The 24,774-nt window shown below is 42.4% G+C and overlaps 1 protein-coding gene across 6 annotated transcripts in view; it reads left to right on the top strand.

Annotated features, from left to right (window-relative positions):
• The window catches only part of LOC124282951 (neuropeptide Y receptor type 2-like), a 165,026-nt gene extending 162,693 nt beyond the window's left edge, over positions 1 to 2,333 (top strand). For all 6 annotated transcript variants that reach the window (XM_046719007.1, XM_046719004.1, XM_046719006.1 and 3 more), the window contains one exon: positions 1,019 to 2,333. In XM_046719007.1, the coding sequence (XP_046574963.1) occupies positions 1,084 to 2,331 (1,248 nt within the window). In that variant the 5' untranslated portion in view covers positions 1,019 to 1,083 and the 3' untranslated portion in view covers positions 2,332 to 2,333. The remainder of the gene's footprint in view (positions 1 to 1,018) is intronic.
• Positions 2,334 to 24,774: the final 22,441 nt, after the last annotated feature.

Here is a 24,774-nt window from a genome sequence, read left to right as displayed (position 1 = left end):
TGATTCATAGTGATAGGCAGAACACTGATATGTTCCATATGCATGTACGTGACCAAACACATAACACTGACACGTCCCGTATATACGTGTAATTTAAATGTACGTGACCAGACACGTTAAACATGCATTCAACTTTTATTTGGTTGATATAATTCTTTACCAACAGAAAATCTAGTTCTTCAAACATATGATAAGAGGAGTCGATCGGTATTTATAGTAGCCCCCTGAAGTCCAGGCACGAGATGATGTTAGCTGTTCTTCATGTGGTTGTGGGAGATTTCATCTGAGAAATACAAGAAGCGCGTGGGTGTTAATTATGTCCGGCCTCCTACACAACCAGTATCTATACACATGGAACAGGAAAGGATATATGTATTCTGGGAAGGCATCACATTACTCGCGCTACAACACAGTTTTACACTACCACTGGTTTCCTTTTCATGGGGGAAAATCTCATTGGTGGTTAATTAAGCATCAAGATGTTTTCACTTATATTTGTTGAAATGTCTAATGTCCGTTTGTCGCTTGTCAACCTGAGTGACTGAGTGATTGAGTGAGTGAGTGAGAGGATGGGTGGGTGGTTCGGGTGGGTGAGTGAGTGAGTGAGTTGATCGGCATCACAGTGATGTGACGACATGTGATAGCCATCATTCCCACGCAATATACCTAACAGGGAAGTCTTAAACCGATTAAACCGATATAACAACATACGATGCCAGTGTGTTGAATCTTCTGTGCCATCAGTTGTCAGTGTCACTGGCTTCGGGTCCCCCCATGAAGATGTCTGTCATTTAGTAGGTCACTCAGGCATGTGGCATGAAGCATGTATAGACTCAATTGTCGGTTTGCCCTTATTACTCAAATTCCCTTAATCTAAAGTTTCCGCTAGAGACCATGCGATTGTTGATATGTTAGGACTACTTTTTGTTGTACGAGTTAATGTTTTCATAAGCGTTATAGATATATGGGTAATTATCACTTTTGTCATTGTTTCATTCATTATTTCCAATTGTTTCAGGTATGTCCTTGACCTGTGTTGCCAACTGATCTCATATCTTGAGCGGAAGTGACGTCACAGCCACCATGTCTCTTATTACGTCATCCAGCGGATACGTGGCAAGTAATTGGGGGGGTGACAGCACCACCCAACAAGCCCCCCGTTATGAGAGCGTCTCCCCTTACTACCCCCTGATGGACCCTGAGGACAACCAGCAGGTCATGCGTCTCACGTGGTTGATGGTCCTCTTCATCATCATGTACTGCATCATCTTCCTCCTGGGCATCACCGGCAACTCCCTCGTGGTGTACGTCGTGCTGAGAAACAAGGCCATGCAAACCATTACAAACATCTTCATCACCAACCTGGCCGTGTCAGACATTTTGATCGCCCTCCTAGCAGTACCCTTCACTCCCATCTCGTATTTCCTGGATTCCTGGGTGTTTGGAGAGGGACTCTGTCACATCGTTCCCATGATCCTCTGCATCAGCGTGTACGTCTCGACCCTGACCTCCACCGCCATTGCCGTTGACCGGTATTTCGTGATTGTGTACCCCTTCAAACCGCGTATGAAGATCTACATGTGTCTCTTGATGATTATCGCTATATGGATCATTTCCGTGTCCATTTCGTTACCGCTCGGAATATACCACGAGGTTGAGGTGACCAATAAGACGGACAGCTACGCATGCTCCGAGAAATGGCCGCGAGTTCAAGCCCGGCAGTTTTTCACTGTAACCAGTCTAGTCTTACAGTACATAGTGCCTTGCAGTATAATCACCTTCTGCTACACCATGGTGTCCTTGGCCTTGAAGAAAAGAACGAAGGTCAAGATTGGCTCAGGGTCAAGGACGCGGGAGCGGGATGAACTGGAGATTAAAAGAAAAAAGCGTACCAACAGAATGTTGATTGCCATGGTTACGATATTTGTGTGTTGCTGGATGCCCTTGAATGTTGTCCATCTTGTCCGAGAGTATGAGACGACCATTGCTGTGTGGTACTATTTCACTTTGATATTCTTCATTGCCCATGTCATCGCAATGAGCTCAACGATATATAACCCTTTCCTGTATGCCTGGATGAATGATAACTTTAAGAAAGAGTTCAAACTGGTAGTACCATGCCTCTTTTTCCCTTCACGTCAAAACAGTGCTTCGAACAGCTATACACAGTACACTAACGTTGAGACACAGCCATCAGTTATTATCAATCGTTCTCCAGTCAGGAATGGCAATGACAATTGCGCTAAGGAAACAAAAGCGGTTTACGATGCAGATTCGGAAAAGGTTCATCTGAACATAGCAGAGGAGGTCAATAGAGTTGACGACACGTGATCTCTGAACTACTTTCTTGAATGCAGCAATGGCTCACATTGAACGTTACCTTTGAACTGAACTGACTTCTGTGATTGGACACCAGGGACGTCTAATGGCTAACATTGAACGTTTAGATGTTCCACTGACAAGTTTGTGAATTCGCAGTCATGCGTAAAAACATATTTGGATCGTGAAAACGAGATGTATATATACCAAAGACCTACATTTCAGACATCATTGATAATCGTTTTCACTCTACTACTCACTACAAACTCCCTCCCTACCTATCTGCTACTACTCACTACTACTACCACTACTACTACTACCACTGCTACTACTACTACTACTATTGCTACTACTACAAACTCCTCCACCTACTACTACTACTACTACCACTGCTACTTCTACTACTACTGCTACTACTACAACTCCTCCTCCACCTACTAATACTGCGATACTACTACTACTACTACTACAACTACTACTACTACTACTGCTACTACTACTACTACTACAACTACAACTACTACTACTGCTACTACAGCTACTACTACAACTCCTCCACCTACTACTACTACTACAACTCCTCCACCTACTACTACTGCTACTACTACTACTGCTGCTGCTACTACTACTACTACTGCTGCTACTACTACAACTCCTCCTCGACCTGCTACTACTACAACTCCTCCTCCACCTACTACTGCTACTACTACTACTACTACTACACATCACACATTCGCCAGTATCTAGGAATGACATAGAGAATGTGCCCGCATTACACATTCGCCAGTATCCAGGAATGACATAGAGAATGTACCCCACATTACACATTCGCCAGTATCTAGGAATGACATAGATATAATGTGCCATACATTACACATACACGAATATCCAGAGTGGGATGCATACGGAAAGGATACTGTGGAGGAAACAGGACACATGAGACAGGGCGATATATATTTTTCAAAGAAAGTAACCTAACATCAAATTTCAGGGAGATATATTTTACTCGGAAAACAAATATTTATAAAAACAACATCGAATACATGCTCTTAGGTTATCAACTGATCGTATCTCCAATAAGAATGATACCTTGTTCACGAAATGAAACATCAAAGACAATTAACAGCAACTGGGGGTGTCATATTTTTTATAGCGGGTATGTCCCCGCATTAACGTTTATCTCTGCATGGCCCCGCCTCCCCATGGAAGAAATGAGATGTGCGTTGTTGAATGTTCTGCCACTCCTGTTGGAGAGCCTGTCACAGTCCTTAGAGTGTTCCTGGAGAAGGATGACGTTGTCGTACTCGTCCGTCAAGAACATCCAACAAATGTTAAATAGGTGAAAGATATGGCGATCGGGTAAGCCATAAACGGTCTTGCATTGTCATGCTGGAAACTCCCTCCATGACGGTGAAGAAATGGGACAACGTAGGGTTGCAAGGGCTCATCCCTGTATCGTACACGTGTACCTGCAACTTGCACTAGCTCTGCTCGGCCACTGTGTGAGATGCCAGCCCACACCATCACACTTTTGCCTCCAAAACGGTCGGCCTGTTGCACACAATTAGCAGCGTAACGTTCATTGCGACTCCTGTAAACCATGGCTCTTCCACCAACCCTGCGCAGCATGACTCGTCACTGGAGAGAACTGTTCTCCACCATGCACGAAGAAGTGATGTCATCGTAACAGTCATCTAACTGGTCGACGTGCTCGGATATCTGCTTCCCTCAGTCGGTTACGAACTGTCTGATTGGAGATGAGACGCAGCCCAGGGACGTTGTTGGAAACAAGTGGTGCAAGTGGAGATGCAGAGGACAACGGATGATTGGGAAAATAGGTTTCCTGGGAGAAAAGTGATGAAGGGACAGGAATGTTTTAGGAAAGTGGACGCCGTGGTGAAGAAAGAGGACGTGACAGGGGTGATAGTAGGACGCACAAGTCAGGGGACACAAGGAGGGGAGGGTCGGGGACACGAGTTGGAGGGGGTGCACGGCACAGGATGATTGCAGGGATGAGGAGGGGGCGCATATGAGATAAACGGGTGCATGAAACAAGTAGAGAAACATTGAGGCTAGGCTTTGCAAGAGGAAAGAGAATGCCAGGTTGAAAAGGGAAGGATGAAGATAAGGAGGAATGAGGATACAGAAGACATTTAAAACGAGCAGAGAGCTGATACTGGGTCGGCTCTCGGTAGAAGGCAGGACATATCTGACATGACAAACATATATGGAAGCAATGTCATGCTCACATTCCAATTGATGACTGGTGACTGCTGATGGGTAAATGTTGATTGAGGATAAGAATTACACACTCGTTTAAATTTTATGAATGTATAAGATAGTTGTTAAATCACTCAAACAGCCTCCCAGAAATAAAATAACATTGGTGTCGTGAAAACGTTGTGACCAACTATGAAAGGGTTGATTAATGCTGTACGCCATGGAGATCTGACGAACATATGCATGTTATGGCCGACCGAAGGCGGGGAGACGAAGAGCTCATCTGGAAGTGTTTACGGTGGTAGTATATGTTCTCATATCAAGTTCCTGATACATATGCCGCTATAAGGCTGAAACAATGCGACGTACAACTTCAATTCAACTCCTAACACATATCCCGCAATCAAGATGACGTGGAGTCTCAAGGCCACCAGCCCCAAGTAAGGAACTCCCACGCAACACGAGCATCCTGTCCGATCGTTTGTATCCCAGTGAGTCGCCACTACCAACCTTTTGTAAGTACCACTATTGCCTCGGTTCCACATGAACCAGGGTGATAATTACAAACAACAGATACTAGCTGATGAAAGAGAGATGCGTTGAAGGACACTGTCCCTACCTCAGACCGTAAACCTTAAATTGCGCGATGAGACGACCAACTTAGTCCCTATGTGGCCTCCTTTGGCTTACAGTGGAAATGAGTTCTGCTGTCACAGACGTTGGCCACAGATCGTGCAGGGTTCAGTCTGTGCATTCAGTCGCCCCCACGACAGTAAGTCCAGCCTAATGGACTCATTTGCTGATATCCAAGAGGGGTCGATGGGACCAAACAGTCTTTTCACGTCTTCTTTTCATATTGCAAGCCAATGTCTGACATGGACAGACACAATCCCAGAACATACACGCGACTATGATTGAATATTGTTCAAGTCCCAGTGGGAAGGATTACATCATAAGTGTGACTTTAAGAAGCTCGACCGGGTGTGGTTACTTCGTGCCTCAACCACTGGAGAAAGAGCGAATTTCTAATGCACATTTTTAAGTAGCAACTCATTACCGTCGGTATGCATTGTAGTAAACTGCCGGCACTGACAACAGTATATGCCTCCCTCATTGTGAATCAACAGTTCGACGTGACAAGCTGGCCTCAACACTGACAACAGTATATGCCTCCCTCATTGTGACCAACAGTTCGACGTGACGAGCTGGCCTCAACACTGACAACAGTATATGCCTCCCTCATTGTGACCAACAGTTCGACGTGACGAGCTGGCCTCAACACTGACAACAGTATATGCCTCCCTCATTGTGACCAACAGTTCGGCGTGACGAGTTGACCTCAACACTGACAACAGTATATGCCTCCCTCATTGTGACCAACAGTTCGACGTGACGAGTTGACCTCATCACTGATAACACTATATGCCTCCCTCATTGTGACCAACAGTTCGACGTGACGAGTTGACCTCAACACTGACAACACTATATGCCTCCCTCATTGTAACCAACAGTTCGGCGTGACGAGTTGACCTCAACACTGACAACACTATATGCCTCCCTCATTGTGACCAACAGTTCGACGTGACGAGTTGACCTCAACACTGACAACACTATGTGCCTCCCTCATTGTAACCAACAGTTCGGCGTGACGAGTTGACCTCAACACTGACAACACTATGTGCCTCCTTCATTGTAACCAACAGTTCGGCGTGACGAGCTGGCCTCAACACTGACAACAGTATATGCCTCCCTCATTGTGACCAACAGTTCGACGTGACGAGCTGGCCTCAACACTGACAACAGTATATGCCTCCCTCATTGTAACCAACAGTTCGGCGTGACGAGCTGGCCTCAACACTGACAACAGTATATGCCTCCCTCATTGTAACCAACAGTTCGGCGTGACGAGTTGACCTCAACACTGACAACACTATAGGCCTCCCTCATTGTGACCAACAGTTCGGCGTGACGAGTTGATATCAACACTGACAACACTATGTGCCTCCCTCATTGTAACCAACAGTTCGACGTGACGAGTTGACCTCAACACTGACAACACTATGTGCCTCCCTCATTGTAACCAACAGTTCGGCGTGACGAGCTGGCCTCAACACTGACAACAGTATATGCCTCCCTCATTGTAACCAACAGTTCGACGTGACGAGCTGGCCTCAACACTGACAACACTATATGCCTCCCTCATTGTAACCAACAGTTCGGCGTGACGAGTTGACCTCAACACTGACAACAGTATAGGCCTCCCTCATTGTGACCAACAGTTCGGCGTGACGAGTTGACCTCAACACTGACAACACTATAGTGCCTCCCTCATTGTGACCAACAGTTCGGCGAGACGAGTTGACCTCAACACTGACAACACTATGTGCCTCCCTCATTGTGACCAACAGTTTGGCGTGACGAGCTGACCTCAACACTGACAACAGTATATGCCTCCCTCATTGTAACCAACAGTTCGGCGTGACGAGTTGACCTCAACACTGACAACACTATATGCCTCCCTCATTGTAACCAACAGTTCGACGTGACGAGTTGAACTCAACACTGACAACACTATGTGCCTCCCTCATTGTGACCAACAGTTTGGCGAGACGAGTGAACTCAACACTGACAACACTATGTGCCTCCCTCATTGTGACCAACAGTTCGGCGTGACGAGCTGGCCTCAACACTGACAACAGTATATGCCTCCCTCATTGTGACCAACAGTTCGGCGTGACGAGTTGATATCAACACTGACAACACTATATGCCTCCCTCATTGTAAATGCTAACCAACAGTTTGGCGAGACGAGTGACGAGTTGGCCTCAACACTGACAACACTATGTGCCTCCCTCATTGTGACCAACAGTTCGGCGTGACGAGCTGGCCTCAACACTGACAACAGTATATGCCTCCCTCATTGTGACCAACAGTTCGGCGTGACGAGTTGACCTCAACACTGACAACACTATATGCCTCCCTCATTGTGACCAACAGTTTGACGTGACGAGTTGACCTCAACACTGACAACACTATATGCCTCCCTCATTGTGACCAACAGTTTGGCGAGACGAGTGAACTCAATACTGACAACACTATGTGCCTCCCTCATTGTGACCAACAGTTAGGCGTGACGAGCTGGCCTCAACACTGACAACAGTATATGCCTCCCTCATTGTAACCAACAGTTCGACGTGACGAGCTGGCCTCAACACTGACAACAGTATATGCCTCCCTCATTGTAACCAACAGTTAGGCGTGACGAGTTGACCTCAACACTGACAACACTATATGCCTCCCTCATTGTGACCAACAGTTCGACGTGACGAGTTGATATCAACACTGACAACACTATAGGCCTCCCTCATTGTGACCAACAGTTCGACGTGACGAGCTGGACGAGCTGGCCTCAACATGCCTCCCTCATTGACAACACTATGATGCCTAGGCCCCTCATTGTGACCAACAGTTCGACGTGACGAGCTGGCCTCAACACTGACAACAGTATATGACTCCTCATTTGTGGCCAACAGTTGACCTCAACACTCAACAGTAGTATCCAGCGTCGTTGACCTCAAAATCCAAGTGCAAATGAAGTGAATGCAGTGGTATATACATATACTGTAAGGACAATACGATTGCTGGAGGTGGTGTAGACGCGGTTTTTAATCTATCAACTCCAAGGTGACACTGTGTGCGTTGCATTACGTGTAAAGTCTGAAAATTCAATTCCACCAAGCGGCAATAATGTACTTGCGACCTCCCGGAGAATAGCGCTTGCAGTGCAGAAAAAATGTCTCAAATCTCAAGCTCGTGACATGTCCTGCATTCTTAAGTGGTTAGGTGCTAATGCAATGTACAATTTCAATTTTTAATTCAGTTAGTGCAAATCAAATCAGCATAAACAATGTTCGCTCAAGTATATATCTCACAATACGTATAGCAGCCCCTCAGTTTGTATTTTTGCATTCCTATTGATTATCACGTAAAGGGTGTCCGTCTGTGAATGTGGTAGATAAACATGACGACAAACGAATGTAATAAACATTATTGGTTTGGAGATTTTTTAGCGGTATGAAATGTAACGGAATGCAGATAATTGCCAGCTGTCGCTGAACAATCTATACTGCTGCACGATGCAGTGGACCCAGCGTCTATTGTAGAGACTTGCTGCATCAGTGCAACAAGTTAGATAAATTTGGATATATTTACAACACCTCTACAAGCGCCGGAGATATGGATTGTGTTTGTAGGGCCATGTGCTGAGGTGCTTCCCTTGGGCGTGCCAGTACGCAATGGCCGTGGGTTCGATTCCCGGTCATTCTGTATGTTTTTGTAGCTCCACACCATTGCTGGTCAGTTCAGGAGTGAGTGGCACACGGCTATTCGCGGAGAACAGACGCGCCGTGATCCACTTGAACTGCTGCTCAGCACTGAACAAACCCACTCACTCACCCTTCACGAAGCTTCAATGAGGTCTACTCATATCTCTCGTGATGAAGCTTTGTCTTCACAGTTCATCTGGGAGCTAATCACTGATAAGAATGGCTGAAAGAAGGAGAGGAAGTTATTCCAAGCTAATTTGTCCCAGAAGGACGTGACAATGTGACATCTCGACGGTGTTGAGTGAAAAATGGATGAACTGATACGCCACATGCATGGCTAGGTCAGATCGCCATGGTGATCGATAATTCTGAATACTCGTTGTATTTAATCCCCTTATCGCATCGAGTGTTGGCGTGAGCGGCTCGGCATCTGTTGTCTGCGTGTTCGTGGGCATGTGGACGTATGTTGTCTCATGGTTCATGGTCATACAACTCGGATGTGTACACTGATGATCCCTAAGTTCCGTCCACCACGGAAACCTTTGAGACATTTTACCCCACACCCCGATCATTCCAGAAACGATGTGAGTCCAGAACCCCCGTTAGTCCAAAATCCATGTGAGTCCAGAACCCCCGTTAGTCCAAAATCCATGTGAGTCTAGAACCCCCGTTAGTCCAAAATCCATGTGAGTCTAGAACCCCCGTTAGTCCAAAATCCATGTGAGTCTAGAACCCCCGTTAGTCCAAAATCCATGTGAGTCTAGAACCCCCGTTAGTCCAAAATCCATGTGAGTCCAGAACCCCCGTCAGTCCTGAGATCCCTTCAACCCATGACCGACTACCTGTCAATCTGGAGAACCCATCAGCGCAGACCACATAAGTCGACATACACTGTCAATCTTGGACATACATTGCCCGACACACCCATCTATCTGGAGACCATATTAATCTAGATCACGTTATTTCGGAGACCCCGTCGGTCTGGAGACCACACCAGCCCAGATTACATTATTTCAGTAACACCGGCCCTTCGGGAAGCACATCGGTCCCCGATCCTCGTCAGTCCAAAAAATACGTTAGTCATGGGAAACATTATAAAAGCAAAATATTTAAAAGACTAAATACAAAATATGACAACTTCTGTATTACAATCCCTCGTTAGTCTGGAGACCCATTTATTCCAGGAAGTGTGATAGCCCCGGATCCTCGCCAGCACAGCTGTCCCTTTCAAGGTAACCTCACGGAGAAATATAATTCTGAATACCAAAATATCACGTACTCACTATGATAATTTTACTGCGGACACGTGACCTGCAGTACAGAAATATAAAGAAGTGAGTCAAACAAATATAATACTGAATGATGATGTCAATATATCATGGCGGACTCGACTGGTCAGCCCACATCAATGACCTCCGGGTCATCAGATGGACCTGTGGTAAGAGCATCTAGCTATAGCCATCGGATACTTCAGATGAATGGAGCATTATCGTTCTGCACTTGTGTGCCCTTAGTTGAGAATCTACTGTATGGCCGGAGGATATTATAAGGGTAACGCTATTTTTGAGGGCATTATCATTTGCAGAAGCCTGCGGTCTTCCATTAACAGTTGAAAAAGACCGAGGGCTTCTGCAAATGATAATGCCCTAAAAAATAGCATTACCTTTATTATTGCTAAAATACATGGAATTTGTGTTGAAAATAAAATGGAAACAATGAAGGAATTTGACTGTAAATTTACTCAAAACCAACCTCTGACGGGGTTGACTGACCGAATGCAATTACGTCATCGAACAATTCAAGTGACGTCACAACAGAAAGTGACGATATTCGACCTTGGCCTTTGACACGACCATAGCCTGCAACATGTCAAACTATGTCAGTGTTCGGTTTTGGTCCAACAACAACGTTAATAGTGCAATTGTTAAAGGTCACATGCAAAGTAAAACACAACTTTGCAGATTCTGATACCTTTCGGTATGGACTTACCGAAACAAATCATCAAAAATGCAAATTCAACTTATAAAGTTGAAAAATAACGCGATGAAAAAAAACCGCGCGAAATCGTAGTTCAAACGATTCACTAATTTTCCCCCAGCGTTTGGGGGGAATTCAAGTGGTTTCAACAGCTGGGCTGCGCTCATAGCACGTGCGCAGTGAAATAGGTTCGCGCAACTTGGAAGCGGGTTGTCGGGTTAATACTCGGTGAAGGCTTTGGTGTGAGCTATTTTTCTAATGTTTTGTTGATATCTCACAGGCGCGAGCTTTTTATATGTTATGACAGTAAATTAACTGTTTATATAATTTCATTTGTCTATTTCACCACACGTTCTTCTTACCGAGTCACTTTCTCAGTTCGATACTTAAAAGCAATGTCATTATTTAGCGTTGACAGAATTTCTAACTGTGATATAAATATGTCGTTGTCACAGACAAAACTCAATGTCTTGTTTGTTGACACCTGTGTGTCTGCCTGCCTGTCTGCTAATGACAATATTCAATACACAACTTCGATCACTGACCACATGCAATTTGAACTTAACACCAATCAGGCTATACACCATAAACAAAACGCATTGATTTATGGCCCGAGTGCGGTCTCGGTCACATTATGTAATTACACAGACAGGCAGGTGTGATACTTGAACACATGACATGTTATGATGTCTGTTGATTGCAAAATGTTATACACAAAAAATGAGCATGTATTTACAAAACCCAACATCTCTATATATACACACACATCATGAGGGCATCTGCAAATGAACCAGCCGTTACACTTGAGTGCACACCCACCCGCTCTGACCGGGTTCGGTATCCCGGCTGCTTCGTGTCTTGGGAAGTAAACCCAAGTACACAATATTGCACTTTTGATTTGCGATTATAGGCTTATAATTTTGTTTATATGTTTTTTTCATAACCAGCAATGTATATTATATGTCATGAATAAGTGATAATTGTGTTTTAATTATGTTTGATTTGTTGGTTGCATGTGACCTTTAAGGTTAGCACCAGCAAGAAAGCCAATATTATCGCTATTTAAAGCGGGAATTCGTGTTGCTTTGACTTGTATGACCCAGAATATCGGCCAGTCCAAAGCCAATGTCGAATGAACCGTAAGTCCACGCACCCACTATGACGTCACTTGACAACAGAACTGATAGTGGCCCGTCGTTAAGGTTGAGCGGTCCAATATCATTTGCAGCGGCCCGCAAATTTCTGATAATGGGAGGGCCGTTTCATGATAATTCAATGTATTTTAGCTATAAGTTATCAATGAATTTGCAAGGAAGAGTTCCATTTGACTGCATTTTTACCGGGAAAACTCCTTAATCCAACTGCACCCATCCAAGTACACCCCCCCTCCACCTCAATCTGGACTGAACAGGTCCCTGTGAAACCCCTATCATCCGGATTGTATTACTTCCAGTGTACGCCCCTTTAGTCAAAAGTGCACCATAACCAGTGAAACCCTATAATCAAGAGTGCACCATACCCAGTGAAACCCCTATAATCCAAGAGTGCACCATATCCCAGTGAAACCCCTATAATCAAGATTGCACCATACCCAGTGAAACCCTATAATCAAGATTGCACCATACCCAGTGAAACCCTATAATCCAGATTGCACCATACCCAGTGAAACCCCTATAATCCAGAGTACACCATATCCCAGTGAAACCCTATAATCAAGATTGCACCATACCCAGTGAAACCCTATAATCAAGATTGCACCATACCCAGTGAAACCCTATAATCAAGATTGCACCATACCCAGTGAAACCCCTATAATCCAGAGTACACCATATCCCAGTGAAACCCTATAATCAAGATTGCACCATACCCAGTGAAACCCTATAATCAAGATTGCACCATACCCAGTGAAACCCCTATAATCCAGAGTACACCATATCCCAGTGAAACCCTATAATCAAGATTGCACCATACCCAGTGAAACCCTATAATCAAGATTGCACCATACCCAGTGAAACCCCTATAATCCAGAGTACACCATATCCCAGTGAAACCCTATAATCAAGATTGCACCATACCCAGTGAAACCCTATAATCAAGATTGCACCATACCCAGTGAAACCCCTATAATCCAGAGTACACCATATCCCAGTGAAACCCTATAATCAAGATTGCACCATACCCAGTGAAACCCTATAATCAAGATTGCACCATACCCAGTGAAACCCCTATAATCCAGAGTACACCATATCCCAGTGAAACCCTATAATCAAGATTGCACCATACCCAGTGAAACCCTATAATCCAGAGTGCACCATACCCAGTGAAACCCTATAATCCAGAGTGCACCATACCCAGTGAAACCCTATAATCAAGACTGCATCATACACAATGAACGCCCTATATTCCAGAGTGCACCATACCCAGTGACACCCCTATAATCCAGAGCGCACCATACCCAGTGACACCCTATAATCAAGACTGCATCATACACAATGAACGCCCTATATTCCAGAGCGCACCATACTCAGTGACACCCCTATAATCCAGAGCGCACCATACCCAGTGACACCCCTATAATCAAGACTGCATCATACACGATGAACGCCCTATAATCCAGAGTGTACCATACCCAGTGACGCTCCTATAATCAAGTGTGCACCATACCCAGTGAAACTCACATTCTTCAGATTTTCCATTCACAGGAATTGACAGAGCGTGTCCCTACGGAACAGACCCTGATTGGAGACTATTCACGCTGCCAAAAGGTTATTAAGTCCGTTTGAGTGGAGGACTGCACCTGGAATCTAAACAATCGCCGACACTGGATGGGTCTGCAATCTTTAATCCATTAAGACCATCCCCTGTCACTTTTCTCCTCTGTCAACAACCGCTTTTATCTTCTCCTTGGATGCAGCAATGTGTGGAATTACATACCTATAGGCCGACTGTTGCTAGCCTCCCATCCCAGCAGTACAGGGATACTAGCTTCACCCAGACCTCTCCGTATTGCCTAGACGTGCAGAACACCCAGATGAACCGTCATTAATGCACATCCATTATAATCAGGCGGGGCATTCTGCCAACGTCCATAATCTTCCAGGCTGCAATCTTTTCGTCTCTGGCACTGGGTAAACATGGACGTTATCTTGTTTCTAAACATCCACGCCAGCTTATGGTAATATTACCGGGTGCCTGTGTTTATATATTTAGGCCTAACGTCTATGTACACGTGTTTAATCATAGTGTTCATTGGCGCCATCTTGGTTTGAGCTTGTATGATCAGATGTTCCGTTGTGAACCGAGGTGTTGACACGACGGACAAATGAAGGTACTTAAACTGTCAGTCGTGGAGGAAGACGGACACAGGTTCATGTCAGGTAACATCAATGGCGGGAAACATAGAGCAACTGTAGAAGGCGTTATTGATTAACGGTGATGGCAACTGTAAAACCTATGTTGGAAAGCTGATCGAACTTGGTGATGTGCGAGTTGTTGGTGGAGTTTTAGTAGTAAAAAGTGTTTTGTGGTGTATATATAGTATAGGTGATGCATGTAGTGTTTAGGTTGTGTATGTGGAACAGTTAGTGTGCGTGGTGCTTGTACAGTGTAAGTGGTGTATGCACCGCTCATGTAGTGTATATAGTGCTCATGTAGTGTATGTAGTGTTTCTATAGTGTATGTGGTGTTTGTACAGTGTAGGTGGCCTATACAGTGCTCATGTAGTGTATATAGTGCTCATGTAGTGTTTCTATAGTGTATGTGGTGTTTGTACACTGTAGGTGGCCTATATAGTGCTCATGTAGTGTATATAGTGCTCATGTAGTGTATGTAGTGTTTCTATAGTGTATGTGGTGTTTGTACAGGTGGTAGGTGCTCATGTAGTGTATATAGTGCTCATGTAGTGTATATAGTGCTCATGTAGTGTATGTAGTGTTTCTATAGTGTATGTGGTTTTTGTACAGTGAAGGTGGCCTATATAGTGCTCATGTAGTGTATATAGTGCTCATGTAGTGTATATAGTGCTCATGTAGTGTATATAGTGCTCATGTAGTGTGTCTATAGTGTATGTAGTGCTCATGTGGTGTTTGTACTGTGCCTATATAGTGCTCAGTGTATAGTGGTGTTTGCTATAGTGTATGTGGTGTTTGTACAGTGTAGGTGGCCTATATAGTGTATATAGTGCTCATGTAGTGTATATAGTGCTCATGTAGTGTATATAGTGCTCATGTAGTGTATATAGTGCTCATGTAGTGTATGGTGTAGTGTTTAGTGTTTTTAGTGTATGTGGTGTTTGTACACTGTAGGCGGCCTATATAGTGCTCATGTAGTGTATATAGTGCTCATGTACATGGAGTGTATATAGTGCTCATGTAGTGTATATAGTGCTCATGTAGTGTATGTAGTGTTTCTATAGTGTATGTTGTGTTTGTACAGTGTAGGTGGCCTATATAGTGCTCATGTAGTGTATATAGTGCTCATGTAGTGTATATAGTGCTCATGTAGTGTATATAGTGCTCATGTAGTGTATGTAGTGTTTCTATAGTGTATGTGGTGTTTGTACACTGTAGGTGGCCTATATAGTGCTCATGTAGTGTATATAGTGCCTATATAGTGCTCTATGTGTAGTGTATATAGTGTTTCTATAGTGTTTGTGGTGTGAAAACAACACACACTTCCCTACTGAATGCCACAGATATACTACCATCCACAGAAACATCATGATCATTGAAATTAACACTGCTGAACGTGCACACAATATGCCTATATGGTGGTGATTAATACTTTTATATATATATATATGAGAGAGAGAGAGAGATAGAGAGAGAGAGAGAGAGAGAGAGAGAGAGAGAGAGAGAGAGAGAGAGAGAGAGAGAGAGAGAGAGAGAGAGAGAGAGAGAGAGAGAGAGATACTGTACATATTAACATTTTTTAGCAGACGAGATAACATTTGATGCAGCTCGGTCAGCATGCGTGGAATAACCCCAGGCCCATACACCTGGTAGGTAAATACGTTGTTTATATGTCATGTATAGTCACGCATTGTCATTTATTGTCATGAATTGTCATGTATTGTCATGTATAGTTATTTATTGTCATGAACTGTCATGTATTGTCATGTATAGTCATGTATTGTCATTTATCGTCATGTATAGTCATGTATAGTCATTTATAGTCATATATAGTCATTTATAGTAATATCTTGTCATGTATAGTCATGTATTGTCATGTATAGTCATGTATTGTCATGTATAGCCATTTATAGTCATGTATAGTCATTTATAGTCATGTATTGTCATGTTTAGTCATGTATTGTCATTTATAGTCATGTATTTTCTTTTATAGTAATATGTTGTCATGTATAGTCATGTATAATCATGTATTGTCATTTATACTCATGTATTGTCAAGTATTGTCATGTATAGTCATGTATAGTCATATGTATAGTCATGTATTATAAGACAAAATATTATGGATATCAATTTCTTCTTTATTGTATAGACACAGTTTCTGGGCTGTTCCTTGCCCCTTCGTCAGGTGAATGCTAACTAACAATTATACAGGATAGTTGTGGTATTTACTGTTATATATTGTCACGGTATGTATATGCTGGGTTCACTCACACACACTCGCGTGACGCATAACATGATGACTGAATGAGATTAACCAACATGTTGCTTTGTACACGTGCTGCACGTCATCATCATCACTGCAGACTCGACAGCAGACGAGAGTATGTTGCATATTTCTGCTCTTTAGTTGGAAAGGTTCTTCAAAGGGCAACATCTAACTTAGCCTCGTGTTGATAATTTAATTACATCGCCTGCCAGGAAATAGACCGATTATTTAAAGGTCACATGCAACCAAAAAATCAAACATAATTAAAACACAATTATCACTTATTCATGACATATAATATACATTGCTGGTAATGAAAAAACATATAAACAAAATTATAAGCGTACAATCGCAAATCAAAAGTGCAAAATTGTGTACTTCGGTTTACTTCCCAAGAAACGAAGCAGCCGGGATACCGAACCCAGTCAGAGCGGGTGGGTGTGCACTCAAGTGTAACGGCTGGTTCATTTGCAGATGCCTTCACGGCTCATTATATAGAGATGTTGGGTTTTGTAAATACATGCTCATTTTTTGTGTATAACATTTTGCAATCAACAGACATCATAACATGTCATGTGTTCAAGTATCACACCTGCCTGTCTGTGTAATTACATAATGTGACAGAGACCGAACTCGGGCCATAAATCAATGCATTTTGTTTATGGTGTATAGCCTGATTGGTGTTAAGTTCAAATTGCATGTGGTCAGTGATAGCAGCTGTGTATTGAATATTGTCAGACAGGCAGGCAGACACACAGGTGTCAATAAAACAAGACATTGAGTTTTGTCTGTGACAACGACATATCTATATCACAGTTAGAAATTCTGTACAACGCTAAGTAATGACATTGCTTTTAAGTATCGAACTGAGAAAGTGACTCGGTAAGAAGAACGTGTGGTGAAATAGACAAATGAAATTATATAAACAGTTAATTTACTGTCATAACATATAAAAAGCTCGCGCCTGTGAGATATCAACAAAACATTAGAAAAATAGCTCACACCAAAGCCTTCACCGAGTATTCACCCGACAACCCGCTTCCAAGCTGCGCGAACCTATTTCACTGCGCACGTGCTATGAGCGCAGCCCAGCTGTTGAAACCCGTTTTCCCCAGAAAAGTCGGGGGAAAATTAGTGAAACGTTTGAACTCCGATTTCGCGCGTTTTTTTCATCGCGTTATTTTTTAACTTTATAAGTTGAATTTGCAATTTGGACGATTTGTTTCGGTAAGTCCATACCGAAAGGTATCAGAATCTGCAAAGTTGTGTTTTACTTTGCATGTGACCTTTAACCTAATGATTATGACATTAGTAGCAAGAGTGTCATCACTTCAAAGTAACGAAGCGCTTGACATTTGTTCTGTATTTCTTAACCACGAATTTGTCCGAGAAAAGATGGTTTCGAGCAGGATCCACGGAAAGAAATCAACAACTTCATTTCAACGAGTTCCATCTGTGTATAAGAAGAAACATAGTGCTAGAAAGATTCTCATATACATGTACAGTTTCTTAGGTTCCACGCCATTGCAATCAAAATTCATACTGTTTATATGAAAATACCATTTTCAAAGGCGTATGCATAAACTCAATTGACTGTTAAACTGGTTGGCAGGGATTCACATTCAACATATATCACTCTTGACACAAGATGCACGAGGTACACGTACATTCCTCTACATAGATGAGTGGGCCATTCCTCTACAAGATCAATCAATCAACCTGTACACAGTGCTGAAAAAGGCCACAGGCCTGTAGTACATTTAAAGTTTACACGAGTAGATAGAAGTCATTTATAAATTCTTTTCTGTACCAATCCTTTTTCTCAAACTCAAAGCGAAATAAATGTACACTGCCAGATTCTGTAATTGTCATGTGGTAGTATCTGTTAAGTGTGAAATAAATGTTCTAACACTTGGATGCTTATAATAGTATGGCCTTAGGTAGTTCGTTCGTAGAGTCGTACAAACAGGACAGATTAGAAGGAAATGTAGTTCATTTTCAACAGTATTCATATTACATAATTGACATATTCTTTGTATACCTGCATACCTGCCAGTTTCAATAAATAATTCATGGGAAGAGCAACGAAAACGAGTGAGAGATAGCTATACGAAACTTCTTTACGTCGATTTTTGCTAAATAGTCTAAGACTTCAAAACGTATATCCGATTTCCATTGATTATAGTATAAACATTTTGTGGATAGAATTACTGATTCCAACCAAGATTGGAAATACGTATCTTTCATTCTTTGTGTAAATGATATGATAAAATTTGCATGTGACTGAACATTGTGATCACATCACACATTACCATAACCAGTTTTGTACAACAACTCTCTAATATCAGTCACCCACTTTCATTTCCCATTTTCGTCATACAATTTCATCATATCATAACATTTTTTTCGGAAACCTGTTGCATGACATATTGGACTTATCTTCACAATGACATCGAATATTTTTAAGAATGTGTTAAAGGAGATTTCACATAAACATCTCGTATTTTTTCAAACACCAATTACAATTTTCAAGACTTGTTTTGTGTGTTTGGACCAGGAAAGGCTATTAGAGAAATATACGCCAAGGTACTTATAAACACTGGTAGCTTGGAGTAGTTGCCCTTTGTAATACCATTATTCTAATTTAGAAAGCTTTCCACCTTTCTTAAAGACGATAATTTTGGTTTTGTCTCTGTTTACACACAATTTATATTGGTCAGAAAGTTTGTCTAATTTGTCTATTTGTTTCTGTAAACCGCTGACTGTACTAGAGAATAATACAATATCATCGACAAAGAGTAGCAGAAATAGTTGTATTGTATCTGGGTGTAGTTGGATCTCATTCGTACATGTGTCACATTTTTACTCTGCCAATTCATAAATGATAAACGTAAAAAGTAAAGGGCTTAAAATACAGCCTTGTCTAACACCTAGTTCACTGGTTCAGATAATCCAGGCTTATTCCTTACACACACTTTAACATTTTCGTATATGCTCTTCAACATTTTATTCAGTTTACTATTAAGACCGTGTGATTGCAGAAGTCATGATAGTTTATTCCGCTGCACAGAATCTTTTGCAAAATCAACGAATAATGCGTGGAACTTTCGACCTTTTGAGCTGAGATATCTTTGTATTAGACTATACAGTATAAAGATTATCTGTTGTTGTATATCCCTCCCTAAATCCCGCTTAACCCTCATATATCTGATCCATGACGTCAGCCCATTTAACTGATCTTTTGTTGATAATATACGTAAATAACTTGCCAGATATACTAAGTACAGTTATTCCACGGTAGTTATTGGAATAATGTTGAATATTAGCTCAAGATATGAAAGTAAACGATCAGATGAATGTTTGAAAAAAGCAGGGAGGATGTTGTCTATTCTTGGTGATTTATTAAACTTTAGATGTTGTATACTGTTTAATATTGCATCTCTACTTATTGGGACATCCAAAATGTCGGAGGCGACACCAGAAATGTGAATAGACTCAGTATCGTTAATACTGTCTTGTCTATTTGCATCCGGGTTGATATCGGAGGTAGAGAATAATGACTGAAAGTAATTGAACCATTAGTCGACTTCAATGTTCTTGTTTTGACTCTTCTTAGGATTTAGTTTTTGAAGTTGATACCAGAATGTTTTGTGTTCATTTATATTATTTTCTAGTTGTTTTTTTCTTTCCTGTTCCAAAGATCAGTGGGCCATTCCTCTACATTGATCAGTGGGCCATTCCTCTACATAGATCAGAGGGCCATTCCTCTACATAGATCGGAGGGCCATTCCTCTACATAGAATCAGTAGGTCATTCCTCTACATAGATCAGAGGGCCCTTCCGCAGATAGATCAGTGGGCAATTCCTCTACATAGATCAGTGGGCCATTCCTCTACATAGATCAGTGGACCATTCCTCTACATAGATCAATGGGCCATTCCTCTACATAGATCAGTGGACCATTCCTCTTCATAGATTAATGGGACATTCCTCTACATAGATCAGTGGGCCATTCTTCTACATAGATTAGTGAGCCATTCCTCTACATTGATCAGTGGGCAATTCCTCTACATAGATCAGTGGGCCATTTCCTCTACATAGATCAATGGGCTATTCTCTCTACATAGATCACATAGATCAGTGGACCATTCCTCTACATAGATCAGTGGGCCATTCCTCTACATAGATCATAATCAGTGGGCCATTCCTCTTCATAGATCAGTGGACCATTCCTCTTCATAGATCAGTGGGCCATTTCTCTACATAGATCAGTGGACCATTCCTCTACATAGATCAGTTGGCAATTGCTCTTCATAGATCAGTGGACCATTCCTCTTCATAGATCAGTGGGCCATTCTCTACATAGATCAGTGGGCCATTCTTCATAGATCAGTGGGCCATTCCTCTACATAGATCAGTGGGCCATTCCTCTACATAGATCAGTACATTGGGCTATTCTACAGATCAGTGGGCCATTCCTCTAGATCATAGATCAGTGGGCCATTCCTCTACATAGATCAGTGGGCCATTCCTCTACATAGATCAGTGGGCCATTCCTCTACATAGATCAGTGGGCCATTGCCTCTACATAGATCAGATGGGCCATTCCTCTACATAGATCAGTGGGCCATGCCTCTACATAGATCAGTGGGCCATTCCTCTACATAGATCAGTGGGCCATTCCTCTACATAGATCAGTGGACCATTCCTCTTCATAGATCAATGGGCCATTCCTCTACATTGATCAGTGGGCCATTCCTCTGCATAGATCAGTGGGCCATTCCTCTACATAGATCAGTGGGCCATTCCTCACATAGATTAGTGGGCCATTCTTCTACATAGATCAGTGGGCCATTCCTCACATAGATTCAGTGGGCCATTCCTCTTCATAGATCAGTGGGCCATTCCTCTACATAGATCAGTGGGCCATTCCTCTACATAGATCAGTGGGCCATTCCTCTACATAGATCAGTGGGCCATTCCTCTACATAGATCAGTGGGCCATTCCTCTACATAGATCAGTGGTCATTCCTCTACATAGATCAGTGGGCCATTCCTCTACATAGATCAGTGGGCCATTCCTCTACATAGATCAGAGGGCCATTCTTCTACGTAGACCAGTGGGTTATTCCTCTTCATAGATCAGAGGGCCATTCCTCTACATAGATCAGTTTGCCATTCCTCTACATTGATCAGTGGGACATTCCTCTACATAGATCAATGGGCTATTCCTCTACATAGATCAGTGGGCCATTCCTCTACATAGATCAGTGGGCCATTCCTCTACATAGATCAGTGGGCCATTCCTCTACATAGATCAGTGGGCCATTCCTCTACATAGATCAGTGGGCCATTCCTCTACATAGATCAGTGGGCCATTCCTCTACATAGATCAGTGGGTCATTCATCTACATAGATCAGTGGTCCATCCCTCTCAATAGATCAGTGGGCCATTCATCTACATAGATCAGTGGGTCATTCATCTACATAGATCAGTGAGTCATTCCTCTACATAGATCAGTGGGCCATTCATCTACATAAATCAGTGGGCCATTCATCTACATAGATCAGTGGGCCATTCATCTACATAAATCAGTGGGTCATTCATCTACATAAATCAGTGGGTCATTCCTCCACATAGATCGGTGGGTTATTCCTCTACATAAATCAGTGGGTCATTCATCCACATAGATCGGTGGGCCATTCCTCCACATAGATCGGTGGGCCATTCGCTCCACATAGATCGGTGGGCCATTCCTCCACATAGATCGGTGGGCCATTCCTCCACATAGATCGGTGGGCCATTCCTCAAACCGATCTCAGCCCTAAGACGATCGTAACCCATACTTTAACATAAAGTTACGACTGTCTGGAGACTACGGACGCTTTAAGAAACAAGACCCTGAGTAACGGTGTGTGTTTATAGACGTAAGTCTGGGGTGTGCTGTGCAGGATTGTGTGTACATGATGCACGTGTTGACACAGACGGAGTTTACAACCCATTGTCTGCCACATTGATACAACATATCAAAGTGTACCATCTGGTTGATTCTGGATCCTTGCAAAACTTTATTGCCATGAGGCCATGGCCCACGTCATTAGGAGAACGTACACCATGAATACAGGCACAATATACGACAGCATTCAGAGGACAAGCAGCTGCAGTGTTAAAAACAAATGTATGCAATTAGAAGATATATGTTAAAATGTTATCGAAATGTTGCATAATACTTTTACAAAATGTATTATTTTAATAGTCCGACGACGCGTCTAATAGATAACACGGACATAATGTATAAACAGTCAATAAGTCAATAATGAGAACGCATGATCACGATTAGTCTGTCGTACAGACCCTGAAGCAAATATATCCAAGAAAGCCCACGCAAGTCTAGAAAATGTGGCAAGTCTTAGATTTCCTCAGCTTCTGAAAATGAAGAAAGTCTCAGGGCTCCTTTTCATTAAATTATATTTTCTTTTACTATGAACTTTTTTCAGTAAAATATGTTCATTTCAGAGACTAGTTGTTAGTCTAGATCACGATCTACAATGACAATAAGACCAAACATTTAATTTTATTTGTAGCGACATTTCTGACAACGTATCCGTTGGAAGGTTTAAAGCTTTATTCAAATGGTAAAACATTATCATGCCGACATTATCTGAAATGCTGATGTGTTATTTACAACTTGCCATCTTAACTGTTGGCCGACGTGCAAATCACCTTCTCCAGAATGAATGGGATGATGTCTCCAGGGCGATGTAAAGGGTTGGCGCTGATGTAGCTGAACTCGTGGCATTTCCGTTTCACATCCGACAATTCCATGCCACTATTCCCATAGATCCGACAACGGTGAATACTTCTTCTTATTCCACACAAGCTACACTTCGGTGAAACGCATCCAAGATCGGCGTCTGTGATGGGTGTACGGTGTATGGAGAGGTTCGGATAACATTCCCATCGGAAACAAAAAATATGCATAATATTTTCACAATACAAACATTGTGTGCATCTATTGTTGTCGTAGCTAGCAGAAATGAATCTAATAAACTTACTTCCCTTGACAGGTGAGATGTGCAGCAGCACGGGACACTTCTACCAAATGTATAATCTGGATGATAGAAAATAAAGTAATCCGCAGGGAAACCATGACCGGCGCATGTACATACAGTATTATCCCTCGTAGTAATAGGATCACACGCAACGGAAAACAACACTATTTCTTTGAATCAGTACCTGCCTGTTCACGTAACTTGTCACAAGTCTTTCAAGAGCTTGTTTTGTTCCAATATATAGGGTTTTATTTGGCTAGTATACTTCAGTTTAGTAATGACCATTGTGTTATTAATTTCAAACCTATAAATATCTGCAGAACTGATACATGTCCATATATCTGTATTAACATGGGAGAAACGCACAATGTTTTAAAATATTTTATGACAGTATACGTTTATGAAATATGGAAATGTTACAGACTAACTGACCACGTTTCACAATCTGCAAGCTACCAAGGGTCACATTGATAACGAACGTCCGAGACCAGTATCTTGTATGTGTCATTGTGGAAGATATGATATAGTCGTTCCCTGTCGAAACAGCTATTGTATACCCATGTTATGGAGACACATTGCTAGGCATATTCACCGCGCTATTTAGTGGAGCCTGTATACCCAGTATGTATCCTATTACTTCGTTTCGCCATTGTGTGTGAGTTTACTCTTAACTATGATACCGGCGGAAGTAAGTATCTTCGGGTCCCTGTCTCACAATATGCATCTATCAGTGGTGATACTACATTCCGGGAACCTATCAATATCGACGTGCCTCCCTTTCACTTATTTAATCATTCTTTGACTTCTGTTATAAGTCAAGATAAGAAAGACCATCTGAGTTTATCCCGACTAGTACAAAGGGCTAAGAACAGAAAAATTGCCTTTACCAATTTAGCTGAACCTATCCTTTTGCTTCGTGGCCCAACCTCGACTCCATAGTGACACTTATTGCCTTAACTTTGGCATGCGCATCTACTCTTGCTTTTGTATATACCTTTCAGAGACTACGCACAATCTCCACCCTGCTCACACTGCTCCAGACCAGTAGGGTCAAGGCAGACGTTCAAGTTCCTCAATTCAAATATAACATTCCCACGACCACTCCCTTCAACCCTTTATCGGCATTACAGTCAATCGAATTTACCTTAGACCACGCCATGGTTACTGTACTTACAATTCAGTCGGTCTTCATTGTTTCCCTTTTATTGTGCTTCACTCTCAGGATGTTTCGACAAAATTATCAACAGTCTTGTACTATCGTATT

Source organism: Haliotis rubra, unplaced genomic scaffold, assembly GCF_003918875.1.
Source record: "Haliotis rubra isolate DU_JTF1 unplaced genomic scaffold, ASM391887v1 Scf308, whole genome shotgun sequence".
Classification (NCBI taxonomy): Eukaryota; Metazoa; Mollusca; class Gastropoda; order Lepetellida; family Haliotidae; genus Haliotis; species Haliotis rubra.
Note: the sequence above shows the minus strand (reverse complement) of the source record. Positions and strands in the feature narration are given on the sequence as shown.